Here is a 23,998-nt window from a genome sequence, read left to right as displayed (position 1 = left end):
TTTGCATTGAATAGGCTCCGAAACTACTGAAACGATTTGAAAAATTCTTTCACCGTTGGCAAGCTACCCTATCCGCGAACGACATAGAGCTATATTATATTTTCAAAACAAAAAAAAAATTAGGAAAAAAAAATTTTGAAATTTTTGTTAAATACCCGTGCGAAGCCGGGGCGGGATGCTAGTATTTAATAGTAATGTTTGCGTACGTGCATGCATAAGTATCCCGTTTAACCTGCCTATCAAACATTCAAGGATAACAAACGATGCCCGCGAAGACGAAATGGAAGAGAACATGGGACAAGTGAACACGATGATAGGTAATCTGCGCAATATGGCCATCGACATGGGTTCCGAACTCGAGAACCAGAACCGCCAGATCGACCGTATCAACCGCAAGGTATTTACACGACTATTTTTATATGACGCTGTTTTACACAAAAGAAGCTTACATAAAAGGCACTGGTACAAGTTTTATTAATGACTTCTATGTCCATTTGCGACTAGATATTTTGTACGTACTAAGTAAAATACTTATAATACCAATTTGGTACTAATTCATAAGTATATCCTCAATTTTTGTCGTTTTCATATTTTGTTCTGGTTTGATATGAAGAGAAGTGCTTTTTATGTTAACTTGTTCAGTGATGTAAAATATTGTTTTCATGAAACGCGTAAGTTCGTCTTAATAATGCAGGATACTTAAGAAAAATAATATTTACTTGCTAGTTTAAGTTTATCTAAAACTTTGGTTTTTTTGTAGCAAGGATTTCAACAACTTAATACGTAGTTAATGGGGACAATATATTATTAAAATATGCAAATAAAAACTTCCCAAAGTTATTTTATTGTACAGATTATATAATTTACTCATATTGTTTATAAAACTTTAAAACCTCCATGATTTAAATATACATTTTTAAAAAGTTCAATTTTGACGATAATGTAGAAACTTCCTGCATATCGAAGACAAAGTTACGTAATTTTTTTAATTACATAAATACATAAAAAAATATATTCTCAAAATAATATATTTTATTTTGATGCTTTCGATATTATTGATATTTTGAATACGCGAATTTATTAAATTTAATAAATTCGTCTGTTTCTTGTACATCATAACATTTTCACCATTCTAGTGTATGATTCACCTTAGTTGTGACGTGGATTTCAATTTTTATTCTTCAAATTATTCTGTGTCTGTAACAGATGTCTATCGCTTATTGGCCTTCGACATTTCAAAACGCTTTCCTAGAATCTGAAATACACCTAGATCTATTACCACTTAGCATGTCTCGTCGATACATAAGTAGTGAATGTGGTTAGATTTGATTGGGTGTTGTGTAATACTTTCCTATTTTGAAACATGGCCACTGAACCAAGGACACATGATCACAATCATTATAGAATCCCATTCAGTAACTAACATAACTTCAGAACTAGTCCCATCAGTAACACTCATTCGACTCATTACCAGTGTATTAATATCAAAAACTGTAACACAAGAAACATTCAAAGTGATTGATAGTCCGTACACATTGGAAGCTTTTACGTCAAAATGACATTCGAAATTTTGACAATTTTGTCGCGTTGGCTTATTATTGAAGGCGTAAGGGTTTCAAATGTAAACGGATTATGGTCGTACATGAAAGCAAGACGAACGTTTTGTACCATAGGGTGAATCCAATGAAACAAGGATAACGCTCGCCAACCAGCGCGCACACGAGCTCCTCAAGTAAACGACGGCAGCACACACTGTACACACGTCTCGTGGTTCGGCCGGTTGCGTATTACTCGAAACCATACTAAAATCGTTAATAAACACAACCTTTCTAGAAAAATATTCCTTCAAACTTATCATTTAATTATTCATTCGTTCCTAAAATTGCTTATGAATGTTTTTAATATATGGCGTCATAGACTCTACAGTTTTGTTAACGTTTTCATTAATTTCTAGTCATTTAATTTGTTTGACTTAATCATCATCGCAACCGGCCATACATAGTTTGAGTAACATGTGTTAACACTTAAAAAAATATGTGTAATACCTCTTTATTATTGCTAATGTATCTATCGATATTGTTCTTTTGCTATTCCTCTATGTAATAAAAAAAAAACGCTCAACATAAAATAAACCATATTTGGTGCTCATTTTGTGTAGACCAATGTCTTAAAAGAATCATCAAATATACCTTATAAAACAACCTTAATGTAGAAGTTGAATATTGAGATTTATTATTTTACTAAAATGCATTTACCTATTGTTAAAGTAAATAGAAAGCAAACGCTATGTTGACAGTTAAAGATCATAATAAAATTTAAATAAAATCTTATCTGTGTTGAAATTATTCTTAAATAATACATAAAGAATCAATTATAAATGTAATCATTGTAGTTATAATTGTAAGAAATAATTTATGGTTAGATCATCGCTAAGGAATGAGTTGATATGTGATAATAGTTCGAAATTAAGAAGTTAGTATTAGATCATGTCTCAAAAAATTTTGGAATCTAAATAAACGATCTTTGAAACATTTCATAGGAGCATTTATGTAATTTTTTTTGTAGTTCAAAGCTTATAAAAGTATTCAGCAATAAGCCGTGTTTCTATTTGAAAATATTTTTCTATTAATATATGTTAATTCTAATTACTTTGTCATTCCATTTTTAAAATATAGGTGTTCCTATTTGTGCATATCTTAAAACCATATCTGCTTCTATGAACTGACGGACTTCAGAATTATGTATAACTAGCAATTATTAACAAATAACCGTAGGAAAATATTGAAAGTATATAATTTGAACAATGGTAAACTTTTTATTTTTACAACATCTATTTATTTCGTATTATTTTGTATTTAAATTAATAAATAAATAAAGACTAGTACATTAATACTTTAAGTAATAAACCAAGTAGAGTCATTACAATTGCAGAATAAATATCTGGCAAAATTGGTTATTAGGTATCAAATTAAACTTGTAATCTTTCAGTACCTAATAATTTTTACAACATATAACATAATGCATATCTAAATTTTCCAATAACCTAAACCACGAGACAGACACAAACACAAACACACAGGTCTGCGTCGTGTAACGTGAGTATATTCAAAACTTTTTTTAAACGCACTTTTAAGCTACGCTGAATATAACTTGTTTATTAAGCAAAATCGCTTTTAAATGTGTAACATAGATCATAATTGCTTAATTATTTGGGTAAGTTTCGCTTGTAGTAAGCGATAAGTTTAAGGGTGTAACTATTTATAATATTTTATAATTATAAGTACACTATTAATAATAACACTTAAAATTTTAATACTTTTATTAATAGCCTAGATTTTTTTTATCAATTTTAGTTTTTTAAGTCAAACACATGACAAAAAATATATAAATAAAACAGGCAATATAATATTCGTTTTTGAATTAAAAATCTTATTTACTACCTATTTAATATTGCACGCAGATTGTATATTAATGAGGCACAAGATTCTGATGAGTAATTGGGTATTGTGAGATTAGTAATTTATTGATGAAATTTTCAAACCAATGAGAAAGAGTTAAAATGTATTTAATTATTAAATTTCTAGGGTTTTTAATTACACTTTTGAACACATGCTATTAAAATCCAATACTAAAGTAATTCAAAAGCTTCTAATATATCACACATATCACATTTTTATAATTTTTTACTAAAAAAATTGCAGCCAGTGAAATTATATTATATTATTTTAATTAATAACAATATAAACACAACTACAATTTTTACACATTTTTATGGTATATTTTTATTCTAAAATTTTTTCACTTAAAATAAAATGAGTAAGCAGCTTAAAAAGAGAAATTTATGAAATAAAAATATATCTGAAAAAAAAGTGGAATTTTAAATATTTCATAACCGATAAATAATATCGATTTTCCAAAATCTATAATAATTGTAGAAAAAAAATATTTGTTAATCCCTACAAAATACGTAAAATAAATATAGTCAGGACATAATACTGTTATGTAACTTTAGCAGCTGGTATCTGATCTATGTGTACGTTCACTGTACACACTAATACTCCATTGTATAGTTTGTCCATCAGAAATCAGAATTTGCTCTAAACTGTACATTTTAACATGCGCACACTGTGCACCGTACTAAGATGTGTTAAGTATATTCAACAAATTATTTTTTTCTTTTACGCTGCTACTCTCTTAATAATTAATGACACTGTTTCAATATAATACCAATATTGTGTATATACTACTTATATATAATATATTTCTTATAATATTCTAGGGTGAGAGCAATGAAACACGCATAGCTGTAGCGAACCAGCGAGCGAATAAGCTGCTCAAATCTTAAGGAACTCGTCGAAAGTCCTAGCAAATTATTGAAAGTTTGAAGAAATGGTGTTGCCCTATTCATGATTTCCCCTTCCATGTAACAACGAATTCCGGCTGTACGCAAACGATAATAAAATTATTGATATTATATAATTCGCGATATGTAAGAATTAATCTTTATTTTTTGGTCTAGAAAATTTTATGGCAACATCTTTCTGCGCATTTTTTTTTGTGTTAACATAGCAAATACGGTTATATAAAAAAAATGCAATAAATAATTTAAAGCAATGAAATATCTGTAATACTTGTACCTTGGTTGTAAGCGTATGATAATTTGAAAGAATAACCGTTTTTGTCATACGTTTTGGTAGACCGCACCAAAACAAATTATTTTGCACATGTTTTTACTTTACGCAATGTGCCAAAGTTCCTTTCCTTTGACTTTCATCTGGAAGTGTTAATATTAACAAAAGTTTTAATTCACTTAGAAACTGTTGTAAGAAAGAGTAGCTTATGACATAAATTATTTGCTCGAAACAATAACACTGTAAAGAGGTACCAATTTAGCTCAAATATAGTCAGTATATTTTCGATAGATAAAAAATAGATAACCTCGGCAAGATTCGATGATATTTTCTCAAACAGCATTTGAAGTTTTTAAAAATATAGATAATTTGAATATATACAATGATAGTGAGATTCTCTAACGTTTAAAATATTTTAGTTTTTGTATGTAATTTTGACGTCTTATGTATGAAATATACTTATTTTTATTTTGTAATTTAATACAATAATTTCTAATTTATTTGTATTTATAATAAAATTAACTTTAAATATTAATGTAATCAGCTTAGTTTCAAAATTATCCAAGTAGATGCTTTTTTATAATTTTTAGATTAAGATTATGGTGCCTAATAATATTTTTGTAAGTTTCATTTTAATTCTGAGTTATAATGTAGCATTCTGTAGTCTGTTCCCATGTCCCGTAGAATGGGTTTTATGTCTATGTTATTGGCTAATTTTACAATAAATATTACAATTTCTACTAGAAAGTTCTATTTCGTACAACCAGTAACTAAACAGTTGTAATGTGATTACAGTAACATGCAATAGTCTATTTAATAGTTGAGTATTTAAAAAATTTATTACTTAAAGTATATTGTTGTAAGTATGAATAAGGTGATCGTGCTCTTTCATTAACTGCCATTATTTAACAGTCAAGTATAGCCCGTGTGAAATTAACTATATAATTAAAAAATATTAATCCTTTAGCTGTACGAGGATTACAGATAGCTGCAGATAAAATAAAGAAAAAAGTTTTTATAACGGGGTGAATAGATATTTTTTCTGTTAAAAATTGGCAGTAAATTAAACTGAACGATTAATCGCCTTATAAAGATGTACCGGCCTTAGGAATAATGATTATAGGAATGTTAAAAAGAATGGCTTGACTTATTATACTCATGTACAGGGGGCCACTGACCAAAGCGAACGTTTCAAAATATTTCCAACTTTATTCGAAAGAGTTAAAGTTTTCAGTATTTTGTAAAAATTTTGACACTTCTAATAAATTATAGTGGCTCTCTGTACGGGCGTTAGCATTAAGAATTTTCCAAATTTTTCTCTATGACTCTCTCGATCATATTAGTTTAAGTAGCGTGCGGAATAGCACGTTTTATCTAAGTACATATTCCAGTAATAAAAAATGTTAACCGTATCTTTATTAACGTCTAGCATTGTGTTATAAGATCAATTTATTCAATAGATGTGTATACTTACCGCCTGCGCAAATATATTCATTTATATTCTGCCTAATATTGTCTAATACAGTATATAGATAAATTATATCTATTTTCTGTATGAATAGAATAGTTAGCATAAAATGTTAATTTCTAATTAAATTATTGATTTGTTAAATATACCTATAAATCGCTGTTTTATTTCTGAATTACTTCCTTTTAAATACTGATAAAAATAAAAATTCGCTAAAACACAGGCGGTCATATATTTTGTATTTGGGCAAATATTTGTCTCTGGTCTGGATATGTCTTTGTTTGTTTTCTGTGTGTGTTCCTCGAAGAACACGTAAAGCTGTCAATTCTGTTTTGACACCTAGCGATCACATTGACACATAGAGATCGTTACTCATGGTAAGTTCAACCCTCATGGAAATTATCCGCATAACCATAATGGAGCTGATCTAATTAGCTTCGATTCTTCTCTTATATGAAATGGAGGTGCCCAGTAGTGGGACGTTTTAGGCTGATTTGGTTCAGTTTAACAATAAAAATTACATACATTTGATTTTGTGAAAATATTTTAATAATATGAACAATAAAAAGTATAAAGTTCTACACAGATTTAAGTATAATTACGTCCTAAAGATAGCGTTATACTCGACACTGTTCTCTTAACTACAATCTGTCATCTTTGATTGATCTTGTTTTTGTAAATTTTGATTGCACACCAATACATAATCAACAAAATACAGAATTACATTTGTAAGTAACATAATTGCATTAGTTGCAACAGGCGCTCTTCGCTAATGCAGCGATTTTCAGGCAACCTTTGGATGGGGACTGATAAAGAAAGTGTGGGAAGGGACGAAAAGTGTATAAAAGAAAGGATAACAAATAAATAAAATATATTCCTAAAATATAGTATTCATACATACACACCTTAACATCTATACATATAATAAATGAGTAACTAAAACGAAAGAAAAAGAAGACAACATTAAAGTCACTTGTCAATATAAATAATAGTTATGACACTATCCAATATAATTTAAGAAAACAAATTCATTTCTTTGGTGAGTTTCTTAAAAGTACTTAATGAATGTGCGCGAACCCCATCGGAGCTGACGGCCAAAACATTCTTCTTAACATGTGGTGAACTGACTAAAAGTGAGAGCAGGAAAATCTGGAGTGGATATAGTTGAAATTTGGTTTAATCTATTTAACTTTATTGCATCATTAATGGCTTCAGAAGATTGGAAATGCTGGTTAAGCTTATTGAAATCTAATTTATTACGTTCAATATTTTGATGTATTTTATTCCCAACTGTGTTTGCAGAAATTTTCGAACTTTATAAGTATCACCTTCTTCAGTTAAACATTTATGAATGTGGCATCGTTGTTTATCCCTACAAAGTGTATCGCAGTGATTCCTAATCTTTTTGTATCTCTCATAGTTTATTATATTGGGGTTATAGCCCTATATTTAGCTTTTGCTATGCGCTTTTTATTTTTTATTTTTGTAATGTCATCGATAAGCCAGGTGTTGGCAAATGCTTTATAGGAACTGGTCGTATCAGGGCGTGTACGTTAAATGGATCAATCAAAAAGGTATTAAAAATAGTATCTGCAGTGTGAATCAAAGACCAATTTATCGTAGTCGCATCTTTACGCAAGCAGTTAAGGTTAGTTCCACCAAAGTTACGCAGCAGAAGGATCCTTGATTTTGCCTTAGGTTGTTGAATTTTGTACGTTAAGTTATGGAGATCATGATAGGAAAATGCTAAAGCATCGCACTGTCCATGTTGTTCAACATGGTCAACGGAAGATACAATACGATGTACGCGATCATTTCGAATCAACTGAAAGCCCAGTTAAAGAATATAAAGTGGATGATAAACATGGCTTAAGCTACAACTCAGAGTCAAGGATAGCGTGAATGTTTTCGTTATCAAACGAGGACAAAAGATCGGAGTACTGTGTAGGAATACTCTGAGCGTTTATGCGAACTGTGAAAAGTCTTTCGATAAACGTGTAAAGGTAGAATTTAGTGATTCATTAAGTGTTGGGTTATACTCCAAAAACTATCTTCTGAAGAAGAGGAGAAAGAGAGAAATGTATCTCTATCATCAGATACATAGCTATTGATTTTGTGATTTGTAATATGTATCCCTAATTCCTAATATATTTCCCTAATACCTAATATTATAAAGTATTATAAATGTAAGTTTTTTTGTTAGGCTTTCACGCGAAAACTACTTAACCGATCATCATGAAACTTTGTACACGTATTCTTAGAGGCATTAGAAGTAACAAAGGATACTTTTTATAATAAAAAAATTTAATGCAACCGAAGCCGCGGGTAAAAAATAGTATGTAATAAAATAAACGTTTTATAATAAATACAAATTAAAATAAAAGTTATAATAAAGAAATATAGATAAAATAATAATGGAAAAAATTATATACAATTAATAAATATATCTCTTACCCGCCAGCTGTAGAGAGATTTAAAACAAATGTTATTGAAGTTAACAACATATGTACATGGTAAATATAGTATCCGCTCAGCTCACCAAATAAAAAATTTAAATAACAACATATGATGATATAAAAAAAATCAATAAAACAACATTAAATGATTCAATAAAATTTGTACTGTTCCAAAACAAAAATGAATTATAAACTATGCGAAAAGTGAACAAAAAAAGTACAGAACAAAATACAACACAATATTAATATAATTTTGTACGATTACATTAATGAGCACAAATTTAGGCTTTATAAATAAAAATACAGGAATCTAAGCAATTATTGAGAATTTATAAAATTTACGTGTGGGTAGACAAAAATAATAAAACTGACCTTTAAATCGAAGTAAGCAGGTACATGTAAAAATACTCAGAAACAATTTTTTATCGACTTAAAAAAAGAAGGAGGTTCCTCAATTCGACCGAATATATATATTTATGTATGTCCGGGGATAACTTCGTCGTTTATGAACCGATTTTGATCATTATTTTTTTGTTGGAAAGGAGATATCCTAAGGGTGGTACCATGACAAAGAAACTAGGATCTGATGACGGTATCCCAAAGAAATCGAGGGAAACCCTCGAAAATCCGCATAACTTTGCTGGGTGTACCGATTTTGATGTTTTTTAATTTAATCGAAATCCGATTTTTATCATGTGGTCACATTTAAATTTCATCGAGATCTGATTACAACTTTTGGAGTAATCTTTGATAACGCCTATTTACTTGACTATTTTTTCGTTTACCTACGTTGTATTACTTGTCGATGTAATTGAAGTCGGTCTATTTTCGTTTGCCAGCAAACACAATTATTATTATTTTCGTATGTAGAAAAGTTGTCTGACGGTCTGAATTTTTTGAACCTGCGACCACTTAATAGCTTTCATGTGATTTCAATGATGAGTGAGAAATCTCCTGAAGCATTTACACAGATCGCACCTGGTGACACGAAGCATCAGCGTGTGATAGCTCTATCAAAAAGATACTGCCCTCTCGGTTCAAATACTTCCCAATACCGAAGCGTCTTTGTCAGAAATTCCGACTGAGCTATACCTGTATGTTACCCTTTAACTTAGTTTTGATAAATCATATTTCATCCCAGACAGCGACGTCTGTGAACTTCACTACAATCGGTCTATTATTATTGTTAGAGGGTTTACGATGTGAAAATTTGATACTTGCACTGGAGAAGTTGGCGACAAGAGAGGTAACACGAGCGGTTGTATCTTCGGATTTGTTTTCTTCTTTTCCATGCAGCAATATCATCTATGCATTTTTGTCATTTCCAGACGAACCATCTCAATACCAAGAAACTCTACTTGGCGCTGTAGTGAACCCAAAGCTGACATAATAAATAACTTGAAACTGTTGAATTCGGCTGATAGTGAGACCATGGTAACTGGCGATGAGCACTTTTGCGATTTTTGCTGAAACTCGCTCATTTTAGTTTTGAATGTGTCAGCCATTGTAGATACTGTTTCTTTTAAGGACATCATTGTTTTTAATAATAGGACTATAAAGCTGGAGGGTAATTTAAGACTAAATATCCATAAACATAAGGAAAATCGCACTCGAAACTATTTAAATAAATTAAATTAGTATGAGCACAAAATTTGTTACTACTTCTCTCACTCCTATCCTTGTACAAGATTTCCATCAAGCGACTGAAAAAAAAAAAAGAAATTGAAGTAAGTACCTATATCAGTATGTAGAGGTTTTCACATGCACCAACTGGTATATGTAATAACTCAAGTTTTTTAGATACGTCGACTTGTATAGCTAGATTAATTTTCTGAAAAAATAAAATAAGGCTTACAATATGACCTAATCTTGATTAAATCGGTTTATATTTATCGATCTATCAAGTTACTTAACAAGATTGCAGATGTTCGATATCTCCTGAAGAATATACGTGACTTGATGCATACACTAGATTTTATCTCAAGCAAAAGATCTTAAGTATTATAGCACTTAAATTTAAATACTTATCACAAATCAAGAGTAAGCCACTTTGACAAAATAATAATATTTTCGACAAGTTTGCAATGCATTAAAATAGCAACTAGGTACATTAAAAGAAAAACTATAGGAACTTTTAATACTTATTAATCTGTGTTAATTGTTGTAAAAAAGCAGAATAATTATACTTCAGTGAAAAGAAAAATTACACAGTCTAAAAATAGATGAATATATTTTTAATTTTTATTAGTTCTGTAACGCATCGAAATTTTCGTTCAGAACCTGGCTACATTACTAATTTGCTAAACGTGCTAAATTTGTTTATAGAATCATCCATCATGGACAGTTATAGAGTTTTCCTTAAAGCTCCAACTCTTCTCTTTCTAGGTATGGGATATTTGCAGCCTGTTATACTATGGTACATACCTATTTCTACGATAGCTTCAAGACCAACCATCAGCGCAAATCCAAGTAACGAACAGACGAATTGTACGATTCCTGTTCGGTCTTGCCTCCAGACTTCAAAGAATACGACATATACCAAAGTACCACATGCAAGTCCCTGAAAAAAAATTTCAAATCTATACCTATAATAAAAGTGTGTTTTCTGTCTGAACATAGAAGATATCTATATGAAAAAAAAAAAAAAAAAAAAATATGTGTAAATGGTGTTCATGTGGCCAAAAGAAACCAAAATATTATTAATTTAATTTTTGTCTGTCTGTAAGTCGCACATCACGCAAAAACGACTGAATGCATTTCAGGGCGGTTTTCGCAGTTGTATTGCTGGAGTTCTAACTTAAAAACTGACTTATGTATCATCTTAATGCGTCACTTAGAATCTGACATATTATTTACAATATTCCACAGCTAGTGAACAATAAGTTTCTAACAATTTTCGAGAATTAATAAATAACTTTCAATCATTTTTATTGAATTTAAGTATGTTTAATTTATTTTATTTGCGAATTATTTATTAACCATGGCTTCCCAATAAAAAAACACGTGGAAATTGACATAAGTATAATAGATAAGTCTCCATATTCATTAAGAAGCGATCTCGCGGATCAATTTCTGTTCATATATTCCTAATAAAAGACATCTATAAACTTAAAACATTTTTAGTACCTAGATCTTTACAATTTTAAAAATTTACATCGTACATATGCAATAATCATATTCACCTATAATCGCCAACCAGCATCGCGAACGGAGTGGTGGATTAAGAAAGGGTACCGGCACTTTCTCTATACAAACGTAGTCGATTATGTCTTGTTTTTTTTTCATATTATTATTATCATAGGGAGAAGGAGTCTTCAAAGACTAGAAATATTAACAAATTTTTTTGACATTTTCACATTCATTAAAAAAATTACGCATATTTACAAAAAAAAAAAAAAAAAAAAAAAAACAGAACATAGGGGAATAGCCGAAGGTTTTTTTAGTTACATAAAAAAATTGGCATGTTTTCGGGAGAAAGACGTTCGTAGTTCGACGTTTCGTAGTCGACTGACTACGAAATGTTGTTTTAGTCAATAATTATCTACCTAAAACGGTCTGAGCTGCAGTAGTTGTCCTTTCTTGGCTCGGGACGCTCCTCTTAATCAAGCCTTCTACATGAGGAAATAAGTCTATACCAGGCAGCGACAGATTCAATCAATCAACCACTAATCATAATACTTATATTAATATCGTTAGAATTAATAATCCCATAGACAATAACTACATAGTATTACCCTAATGTTAAACATGATTACAATATCTGACATTTTAAATCCACGGCATTAAAGATAACTCGATCGATTTTGATGAAACCTATATATTTCCTCATATTATTTATATGCACTCATAGATAAGATAAGACGAAGAACGTGACTTCTCGGCTCTCCAGCTTTCCAGCTCTAAGAAGTTCCGAGTAACTGTAAAGTCAATCTTACAAATTTAAATTATGTTTTTGTTGCCAGGACTTCTGACTTTATTATTTGACAGAAAATAAATTTATTGCTATTTTTGTTGTTTCTCTATGGAATGAATAAAATTGAAGAGCGTAATAGAATAATGATTCTTATCTGTTCAGGTTTTGTTTTAAGGAATGCTAGGTTAGGGACCTATTTTAGCACTATGCGCCAACAATTCAAATAACGAATTGACAAATGTTATATGTAGACGAATGAAAATGAATCGAGCATGACTAGCCTGATTCGACTAATTAACTTTTCAAAAATTTCTAATAAATACTTTGTAGAATTTTTTTATGGTAATTAAAATTAAGAAAGCTATGCAGAAAATCTCTAAAATTAAAAAAAAAAAAATTATTTGAACTCGGAAAGGTCAACGTCCGTCAGGTAATCTAGTCTATATAAATAAAAATGAATGTTGCTAAGCGTATAACACGAGAATGGCTCGACCAATTCGGCAAATTTATTTTCTTGTATGTTCCATTATAGGCCCACGGAAGGTAATAAGTAGTTAAAAAAATGACTATTTAACCGACTTCCAAAAAAGGAGGAGGTTCTCAATTCGACTGTTTTTTTTTTTTTTTTTATGTATGTTACATCAGAACTTTTGACCGGGTGGACCGATTTCGATAAATTTTGTTTTAATCGAAAGGTGGTGTGTGCCAATTGGTCCCATTTAAATTTATTTGAGATCTAACAACTACTTTTCGAGTTATATCTAATAATGTGTTTTTACTTGACGCTTTTTTCGTCGACCTACGTTGTATTATACCGCATAACTTTTACCGATTTTGATAATTCTTTTTTTGTTGGAAAGAAGATATCCCTAGTTTAGTACCATGATAAGAAAACCAGGATCTGATGATGGGATCCCAGAGAAATCGAGGGAAACTCTTGAAAATCCGCAATAACTTTTTACTGGGTGTACCGATTTTAATAATTTTTAATTTAATCGAAAGCTGATGTTTGTCATGTGGTCACATATAAATTTTATTGAGATCTGGTAACTACTTTTTGAGTAATCTTTGATAACGCGTAGTTACTTGACTATTTTTTCGTCGATATACGTTGTATTACTCGTCGATGTAATTGAAGTCGGTTTTTTTTTTCGTTTGCGAGCAAACACAATTATTCTTTTGACAGAACGAAGTCTGTCCAGGCAGCTAGTTTATAATAGAAATGCCTATTTCGATATTTAAAAATCACTGACATTGAATTTTATAAATACAGACATGGAAGGCCTAATAGACCATAATAGCGCTCAGAAGAAGAATGGTTGCTTTAATTATTACGTTATGAATACCTATATTGATATTTTTTTTCAATATTGTGATAATCCAAAACAGATTTATTTAGATATGATTTAAATGCTTTAGATATTTTTTCTTAAAAATTTATTTTAATGTTGATTAGGACGTACTTTGGCTAACGCTTTTTAACCGACTTCAAAAATGGAGAAGGTTCTCAATTCGACTGTTTTTTTGTGTATGTTAACCTCAGTACTTTCGACTGGTTTATCGATTTCGTTGATTTTTTTTAAATCAAAGGGTGGTGTATTTCATGTGTTCCCATTTCATTACAGCCTATACAGTCCACTGCTGGGCATAGTCCTCCACAAGTTTACGCCAAAAATAACGTGAACTCATGTGTTTTGCCCATAGTCACCACGCTGGGCAGGCGGGTTGGTGACCGCAGTACTGGCTTTGTCGCACCGAAGACGCTGCTGCCCGTCTTCGGCCTGTGTATTTCAAAGCCAGCAGTTGGATGGTTATCCCGCCATCGGTCGGCTTCTTAAGTTCCAAGGTGGTTGTGGAACCTTGTTATCCCTTAGTCGCCTCTTACGACACCCACGGGAAGAGAGGGGGTGGCTAAATTCTTTAGTGCCGTAGCCACACAGCACACCCATTTACCTATGTTTAATTGAGATCTGACAAGTAGTTTTCGAGTAATATCTAATAATGCGTATTTACTTGACTATTTTTTCGTCGACCTACGTTGTATTACATTTACCGAATTACGTTTTACTGGGTTACAAAACGATTTTGTTGAATCTTGTTTTCATCGAAAGTTGATGCTTGTCCTGTGGTCACACTTAAATTTTATCTATGTATATTGTTTACTTTTCAGTAATCTTTGATAACGCGTATTTACTTGTCTATTTTTTCGTCTACCTAAATTGTATAACTTTTCGATTTAATTGAATTTTTTTGATTGGTTTTGTTCGTTTGCAAGCAAACACAATTATTTTTATTATTTAATTAATTTAATAATTATTTTATTTTTAGCGTGAATTCAAAAGATGTAGGTATGTTTAAGAAAACATTCTTTGACGTTATAGCAATTCGTTTCTTTTTTTAATGAAAAAAAAAATTGGAGGTTCACCACCATATTAAAAATAGCAAGGTGTCGTCTCTTGTCAAAGATTTTCATTGTAATATGAAACTTTGAATAGTTACGGGTTTCTGTAAAGAACTCACTATAGACGGCGCCACGGTTCGCTTAAACCGAATATAAAAATCAGCGGGCACATCGTTCCATAGCTTAATTGGCTAGAGCGCCGACACGGTCAGTCGGAGACGCGGGTTCGATCCCCGCTGGAGCGGTCAATTTTTGATATGATATTCAAAAATGTTTAGAATTCCTAATGTGTGAGTAACACAAAAAATAAAATCGTACATATTAATAAAAATTTACCTAGTACTAAGAGAACAATGCTACAGTAAGGTAAAATTTTTATCGGCTAGATATAGTTTAAAATCCTAACAATTTTAATGACTTATGTCCTTGGTCCTGCGTCCGCTCTAAAAATCATAAGACAATTCGAAGGATTTGTACTGATATTTTTTTATAATAATTCAAGAATTTCAAAACACTTTTACTCAACTTACGAAAAAAACATAAAAAAATATGATTTTACCTGCAAAACGACAGAATACATGCCGGCCTCGGTTGCTCCGGCACCACCAACTAACAGTATTCCAACCCCAATACCCAACGCTGACACAAAGGAAAATGTGAAAATGTAGACAATGGACAACCATCGCTTTGTCCCAGCTGCTAATAACTCCACGCCGATACAGAATGCAATTATGTATTTATGCGCTGATACTGCTCCAAACATGTACCTAAAAAAGTTATAAAACATAAAATAAAAAATAAAAATTTTCGTTAAATAAAAGCTGTTTCAATTGTAATATTCGTTCATAACAGTATAACATTATAACAGTAACATTGCCTATCGCTATAGGTAATGTAGCTTCATCTTTTCCTAAATAAGACTTTGTCAATTTCATTAGATACTTCTTAAACAAAATAACAATAATCTCACTTAAGAGTCAGGTAAAATAATAATTTATCGATATTCGGTACCTACTTTGTTTGTGTTTAAAGCCACGACATGAACATTTTTTGTAAAATATAATATCACGAATTTTGTGAAGAAAACATTTCATATAAAAACAAAGTGTTTGTTGAACTAGTTTTTGATCAATGAGCGTGAGAAATAAAACTTGGCAAAAGAAAGTGTATTTTGTTGTAAATGGATTGCAACTGATTAATCTTTATGAATTTTGTCTTTGTGAAGTTTATTTCATCAGTTAGGTACGCTTCAATTTAGCATTGTTATTAATAAATAGCTATTAATTATTATACTTTGTAATAATTAAAAAAAAAAACAAAAACGTACCGAATTAAATTATATTTATTTTAATATATTTTATCGGCTATTGGCTTATGCTAATTTAGATTTTATTTGCGATAGCAAACAAAGTAATGTTTGACTAAGGCGATGATAACATTGTTTTTGTGTTTAAAATTTTTACTGTCAATAATTATGTCAACAAATGTATGTATTATATAAATGGCATATTTTGTCATATCTTGTATTTTTAGATATTAGCTATACGTAGGTAATATGTAAGATGAAAAATATATTTACCAGACACTTCTAGCTGATGATTCTAGTCCAACAGCTAAACCTTCAAAAAGTTCATGTATAGACAGAGCTAACACAATTAAGAGTCCTCTAAGGGCTGCAACAATGGTATCATCAGATGCAACTGCGACATGGCTATGTCCATGGTTATGCGCCGCTGCTTCCAATTGTTTAATAGGTCTATCGTTATTCGCCACTTCTTCACTACTTCTTCGTATACTCAATACTCGAGTGAAACTAGTATTTGCTGTTTTGTTCTCGCGACTATTGATATACACGTGGACTAACTCCTCAACTAAGTACATCATGAAGAATCCGCTGCACATGATTAGGGCGGCCAGGTAAATTGGCATTTCCGCCATAAGTCCAGCCTCTGTGAGAATGGTATAGAGTATATAAAATAAATAAAATGAGATCAATATTTGTTTTACTGAAGTAAATAATATCTCATTTAAACCGAGGGAGGGATAATCGAAAATCAACTTCAAAAAATATAAAATGTTACAGAAATAAAAAAAATATATTTTGAGTGTTCATTTTGTCCGCTAAAATAAATCTCATGATTATTAAAATAATTAATTATATACTTTATTGCACTCAAAAAATAGACATAAAACATAAAATAATAGTAAGGTTTATGGCAAAGGTGGACTTATCTCTGAAAGAGATTTCTTCCAGTCAACCCATGGTCATGAGTAAGTGTTTCATATAGCGAGGCAAGCAGTGCAAGAAGTATTCAAATAATTTAGTTTTTGCTTAGAATTTTATTTATTTAAATAAATTAACTATAGTATAATTGAACAGTTTTTTATTTCCCGTCAGTCTCTATTATATTCAGCGTCAATCTTTCGTAAGGGGAGGGGAGGGTCCAGGCAAATCTTACTAAGGGGAGGAAGGGGTCTAAACTGATCGAAAAATAGCTCACGTAATTAATGGATGCCCCCTTATGAGTTCATAAAATACTAAAATTATTAAAAGTACAGTCAAAGTAATAAAAGAAGTTAGCATTTAAGGCTGAACCTTAATTTTTAAAATTCATTAATGCTACTTGTTACTTGCTTATCTTTCAAAAAACTTTAAGAGCATTATAAAAGACCGATCCTCTGAGATGACAAATTTACTTTACGTCCTGGACTTCCCAGAGAGAAATTAGACGATTCGACCAAGAGCAATTGTTTTAAGTAGTCTAAGTATCAATAACCGACAGCGCGATCCTGACGGATCCTTGCTTTATTGAATATAGAAATAGATGAATGAACTAGTAAGAAACAGGAAATATTACTTATCAATGATTATAATAACTTCAAGGAAGTATTTTCATATTTTATTATTCCATGGCTCAAGAGTCAAAGGTCTTTGTCACTAAGCAACCTTGACGCAACCTCTTTACAGATGTTCCTGCATCCGTATCCCAAACAAAAGCATTTTTATAATGAACTAGCTTTACCCTACGCGCGGTGCTACGATTTCTTTCTGGTCGTACCATTTCAGAAACCTTTGTGGGCTTTTGCATAACACTTTGCTGAAGATTATGATATGATCAAATGCATAGTTTACGATTTTATTAAGGACATACAGATAAACGTTCATTTTTATATATATAGACTAGACTAGCATGGTTTTTTGTTAAGATTAAAATTAAAATAATCTATCCAATATAAATTAATGCAGTTTTGGTCACCATTTTTTGTACAGAAAGAGTACAAATTTTTCTTTATGCACTTTTTAATTTACGTATTTTAATCTCTTCATACTTGAGTCATGTAGGTAATTCAAGATCATTGACCCTGTCGCTACATTGGGCAATAATAATAATATCTATTATTTTATCTAAAACATAAACAGAATCGTTTGAAATTTAATCTTATCCGATCATATCAAATATTGCACCGATGATTGTTTACACAATTATAATATAATTTTTTTTAACTTTTTCAAATCAAAAGAACATGAATTTCAATTCATATTGGTTTCTAATGTTTACGCGAGTGAATATCGCATTATAATGAAACAACTTTTTCGGATTTTATTGCGGACTCAATCTTTAGAGGACAGTCCTTCCGTGACCATGGTTGCTGTAAAGTATCCGAAACGTCGGGCATCTAAAAATTAATAAAAACTTAATAAACCGCGATAAAATTTCAATTCAGCTGAAAGATTGTCTCTTAAACTATTTGTTTACACAGATTATTTACTATGCGATTATATTTTTAAAAAGTATTCCATTTAAATTTTGACCATGATTTAAATATCTGAATCTCTCTATAGGTCAAAAATCGAGTCAACCAGTGACGTACTTAACGTTTCACCCCTTTTTTATAATTTGTATGTTAGAAGAACCTACCTTTTAATTTTTTTTATTAAGCTAAAAAAAGTGAACCTTATACAAATGTTTCCAGTGACCTACCGCTTTACATTTAATATAAATGATCCATTTTAATTCAGCCAATTAACAAACCATTATTATAGGTATGGGCTATCCTTTTTCCCCAATTTATGAAAGTATATTTGATATCTAATCTATTTATCTTCAAATAATTCCAGCCAAATAACATATATTTCATATCAGTAATAAATAATCTTTATTGTACTTGTTATTTTGTAAAAATATATTTTAATCGACGGATTCGTTATAACTATAACGTAATGTCGCGCACACAAACGCACATTTATGATATTTTTTTAAAGTTCAACTACCTAATTAAGCTACAAGACTATCAAACAGTCAAGACCGACACCAGATATAAAAGATATTTTGTATGTTTGTTGTTTCTTTTACATTTAAAATTGGGTCTTTAATCTAATATATAAAATTCTCGTGTCATGGTGTTAAACATTGAACTCCTCCGAAACGGCTCGACCGATTTTAATAAAATTTTGTTGGCATATCGGGTAGGTCTGAGAATCGGCCCACATCTACTTCATACTCCTAAGTTACAGGGGGGGGGGGATTAAGCGGGTTAATAACATATATGGCAAAGGAACGTTTGCGGGGTCAGCTAGTAATATATGAAAGTTTGAATTGCTATAACGACAAATGATGTCAATACAAATAATTAATAAAATTAGAGTGTCTGTTTGTAATATTAAAATAACCGCTTTTTACTAAATTCATATGGATGTATACACGGTACATATACCAAAATAATATTTTTTACAATTTTTGTCTGTCTGTCTGTCTGTTTGTCTATTTGTTCCGGCTAATCTTTGAAACGGTTGAACCGATTTTGAAAGGACTTTCACTGGCAGATAGCTGATACAGTATGGAATAGCTTAGGCTACTTTTATTTCAGAAATTTATATATTTTATAACTGCGAACTGAACGACAACTTTTTTGTTAAATTCGACGAATACGAAGTCGCGGGCTAGTTAGTAAATAAAAGTGCTAATTTTTTCGAAATATTTTATATATCATCGAATTTATATATATAAATATAGAAGGTACCTATAATCATTATATATAATAAAACTAAGTTGATAAAATGTGCGTGCCGATAAAACTTAAAAAGGAGTCCCGGCATAATAAAAGGACTTATATAGTGTGATAGCCCTTTATCCCCCCTCGAACAAGAAACTTCCCGTTTTAAGCTTGGGCTTTTCCAACCCTTCAACTTGGAAAATAAGTGTAGTGGCGCCATCTGTTGTCGAGTATTTAAACTTCATTCAGAGCAACGATTATTTGGGATGCATTTCGAAAGGCGCTACGAGCAATTGCAGCATGTGTAGTAATGGCGCGAAATTTAAAATTCCAATTTTAATAAAGTCTTAAATTACATTTATTACTATATAAAGTTATTAAATTTTATGTTTTTATATAGCAGTAGCTAACTTATATTTTGTAGTTAAAGCGACATAATTTTAGTTATTCAAATTAGTTCTGAAAACATTTTAAAATTTAAGTTTTTAAATTTCGCGCCTTTACGTATGCTACAGCTACAGAACCTGTTGTTACGGCGGACGATAATGTCGAGAACATTCTAGAAGGTGTGAGAAAGAAAATATTCTCAAACTTTCTCGAATATCCTAGAGCCTAGCTCTCTGAATATATAAGAGCCCGGTGTCGCCCGCCAGAGTTAGTTTGATTTGAACAGCGAAACAAGCGATTTCGAAAGGAACGAAGTTATTTAAAAAAAAATAGGGATTGGAAATTTTTGTTAAATACCCGTGCGAAGGGGGGGCGGGAAGCTAGTAAAAAATAAAACGAATATGTGTTAGGTACAAGGCTTTGTTTCGAGTCCTTTCAGATTAATTGACATTTTTGGTTATTTAGTTTTCTTATGGGTTTTGCGTGATGTCTTATAGTATAAAGTTTTGCTCATTAAACGTTCCAGTAACCAGACCAAATAATGAAATACAAGAGATTAATGCTTTTACAATTCATTACAAATGTATACGTAATACAGTTATCTAGGAGGATCATAGGGTTGACATGGAGCAATAACACACGTGAATATCACACATTATACCGAACAATCGCAGATTTAGGTGCAACAAACCCTTCTCGTAACTAGTATACGGCAGTATCGTAGGTGTATAATTTGTTTGCAATGTTTCTTGTTTTAAACAAATGCTTTATTTGACACGGATACGATATATCTACATGTTGTTATTTAACCCACGCTTGCTAATTGACTACGAAAACTGTTGACTTTGAATTATTCAATAGGTTATTTAAAACTTTAAGAACCATATCATTATTGTCATGTTTTATGACGTATATTTGCTAATAGATTCGTATTTATTTACCTACCTAGGAATATTTCTGTATTTATTTTACATGACTGAATTTTGTTCTTTGGTCAAAAGTATTAACGACTGTATTGTATTGACGATGCGTTGGCGCACTGGTTCGTGGCTGTTGCGCTGGTTGTTGCGGGTTCGATCCCCGCACATGAACATTTAATTTTGTATTTACCATACAGATGTTTGTCGTAATCTGGGTGTTTGTGCAGTTCATGTGGGTCTTCCCACCGTGTATCGGAGAGCACGTTAAGCCGTCGGTCCCGGTTGTTATCATGCACACCTGATAGCGATCGTTACTTATATTAGGGAATATATCCGCCAACCCGTTTTGTAGCAGCGTAGTCGATTAAGCTCTGATTCTTCTCCTACATGGGAAAAGAGGCATATGCTAGCCCGTGCAGCAGTGGAATATTACAGGCTGAAGCGAGAAGCGAGAAAAAATATTTATATTAGGGATTTAATATAAAGAGAACTTTCTTTATTATTATCTTTAGATAGTTTTACCAACTGTTACCAAATGTTATATTGGATTTTAAAACATTAATTTTGAAACTGGTGCACATTTATTAACTAACTTGTCTTTTATGAAGTTCTATCATTTTCATTAATATGTATTTCAAGGAAACACCTAAATTCTAAACTTTTAAAAACTACATTCCAAGTATTGCTTAACAAATAAGGGTAGCAGTCTGTCAGAGATAATATTAGAATAGAACAAGAATTGAAGTATAACGTTTGAAAAACTTTAGACAACTTCTTGGGAGAATCATGCGCGATCACTAGTTTGCCATGTGTTTACATTCCACATGTTACCTTTAAATGTCACAGTAAAGGTTGTGTCACTGCCTACCCTAACTAGATTTAATTATTATAATATTAAGATTACAACTTCATTACTACCTGATCTACGTTACAAGATTATTAGTTATTTTTAAATACCGGCTAACTCTCTTAGCAATGAATAAAAACATATGATTCTGTCAACATTACTATAATTTTCATAAAACAATCTAGGGAACAAACGATTCACATATGTATAGGTAAATGTCTCAAATTAAAACATATAATACGTATAAGCTTTACTCACCTTGTAGCAACTCTATATTCTCATCGACCTCCGGTAATAAGTGCATGAATGTAGTAGCAAAAAGAACACCACCTCCAAAAGATAATAGTCCTACAACAAACTGATTTTTCGCTCTCATATTAGAGTTCTTGGATTTCGTAAACCATCCATATTTCAATGAAATAAGCATCGGTGAGAGACCGAATACCATCGACACACTGAACAGGGAGATCATTGTTATTATTTTCGCTCTCAACGCATTCCCCTCATCGTCGTTGACATTGGTTATATTCATTATTTCACTCATTTTTACGTCAGTTTAATTGAACTCTTAGCGATATACGCGCACTTCTCGTCTCCTCAATCTCCTCGCTCGACTGATTACTGAATATCCTCCGTCCCAGCCGTAGGTGGACTGAGATAACGTTCTAAATGATAAAAATGGCAGTGAGTGTTTGATTTCAGACGCGATGATTATGTTCCGCTCCTGTCTACTATACTAAGACATATGATACTAAAACAATGCTATATATCAAGTATGGAAGTGGTATAGACTTTAAGTTATTTTGTCTTATATAGAATCGGTTTAAGATTTTATCAGTGTTTTTATCTATACGTGAGCCAAGTCGTGAATCTCTAAATGCTTAGAATACAAGGTATACCTTCCGATACTTAGTTATTAATGATAAAGTGAATTTGTCATGTAGGTACAAGAAAAACAACTAAAATTAAACCTGAAATTACATGGACCAGTTACTACAAATAATGTTGAAAATACAAAATTACTTTATTTTATTATATATATTAAATTATTTTATTTTGTTATTAAACTAATATTTTATGTAATGAAATCAGTCTAATAATTAAGCATAGGTATATTTTTATTTACTCATTTAAAACATTTTCGTCCTTATTAGGCACTTGTGTCTTAATAAATCCCGTTTTAATAACACTACAAGCTACCTTCGTAATTATATGGATTACAAATGACTTATGTTAAATAAAAAACAAAGGCATTTTTTTAAAGTCCTTATTTAAGATCTTTTAGTAATTTTATATAAATATTTAAACTTCACGTATTTTTTAAATTTATATATAAACTTTAATATATGATTAACTTTTTTAAATATTGAAAATTCAAACTAATTATTGTTTTCGTTATTCTTTTTTGATTATAAGCACTATCTAGTTCTAGACATTTCTTCTTAGACTTTTCTTTAAGTAATCTTGTGAACGACATAATTGTTTGCTCGCAAACGAAAAGAAAAAACGAATTCAATGACATCTACAAGTACAACGACGCATTACAAGTCGAAAAGTACTTGTCAGATCTCAATAGCTCTGGTGGATCACAACTTTTGCTTTTGCAACGTCATAGAAAACTTTTTGCATTAGGTATCTTTACGTAGGTATATTTATTACTACAACCTAGCTATAAAATTAAAAATATATATATTTATTTTGTTTTCTCTAATAAAACCTCAGCTAATTATACGTAATTATTTCCGCTACTGTGTGACGGGTTTAAATTCTTGTTACTATCAATAATATCTTGTACTCCTAGTTTCAATGTACAATCTACTACTAAACACACCGGTATATTTAGCGGAACACAAAAAAATGTTCATCTATAATATAAAAATGAATCGCTGAATGTGTTGCTAAGCGCAAAACTCGAGAACGGTTGGACCGATTTCGCTAATTCTTTTTTTAAAATATTCCTTGAAGTACGAGGATGGTTCT

General features: G+C 31.0%; 2 protein-coding genes across 2 annotated transcripts in view; one reads left to right on the top strand and one right to left on the bottom strand.

Moving 5' to 3' along the window:
- Positions 1–6,255, top strand: part of LOC123662316 (synaptosomal-associated protein 25-like) — a 29,424-nt gene extending 23,169 nt beyond the window's left edge. Inside the window, exons 7-9 of the mRNA XM_045597173.1 lie at positions 253–397; positions 1,674–3,095; positions 4,280–6,255. Of these exons, the coding sequence (XP_045453129.1) occupies positions 253–397; positions 1,674–1,736 (208 nt within the window). The 3' untranslated portion in view covers positions 1,737–3,095; positions 4,280–6,255. The remainder of the gene's footprint in view (positions 1–252; positions 398–1,673; positions 3,096–4,279) is intronic.
- Positions 6,256–7,576: 1,321 nt separating this feature from the next.
- Positions 7,577–22,632, bottom strand: LOC123662508 (zinc transporter ZIP1-like). Its single transcript, XM_045597351.1, has 6 exons — positions 22,277–22,632; positions 16,449–16,818; positions 15,429–15,636; positions 10,980–11,115; positions 9,890–10,074; positions 7,577–7,924 (listed from the first exon to the last, which is right to left on the bottom strand). Exons 1-6 carry the CDS (start codon positions 22,560–22,562, stop codon positions 7,577–7,579), a joined length of 1,533 nt encoding a protein of 510 aa, XP_045453307.1. The 5' UTR covers positions 22,563–22,632.
- Positions 22,633–23,998: the final 1,366 nt, after the last annotated feature.

This window comes from Melitaea cinxia, chromosome 18, assembly GCF_905220565.1.
Source record: "Melitaea cinxia chromosome 18, ilMelCinx1.1, whole genome shotgun sequence".
In the NCBI taxonomy this organism is placed as follows: Eukaryota; Metazoa; Arthropoda; class Insecta; order Lepidoptera; family Nymphalidae; genus Melitaea; species Melitaea cinxia.
Note: the sequence above shows the minus strand (reverse complement) of the source record. Positions and strands in the feature narration are given on the sequence as shown.

Coding starts and splice junctions, on each gene's coding strand:
- LOC123662508 (XM_045597351.1), bottom strand. CDS start 22,562: ATGAGTGAAATAATGAATATAACCAATGTCAACGACGATGAGGGGAAT. Junction 15,637..16,448: donor TCATCAGCTAGAAGTGTCTG/GTAAATATATTT, acceptor TAACTTTTTTAG/GTACATGTTTGGAGCAGTAT. Junction 7,925..9,889: donor AGTTTCTTGGTATTGAGATG/GTTCGTCTGGAA, acceptor CTGGGCTTTCAG/TTGATTCGAAATGATCGCGT.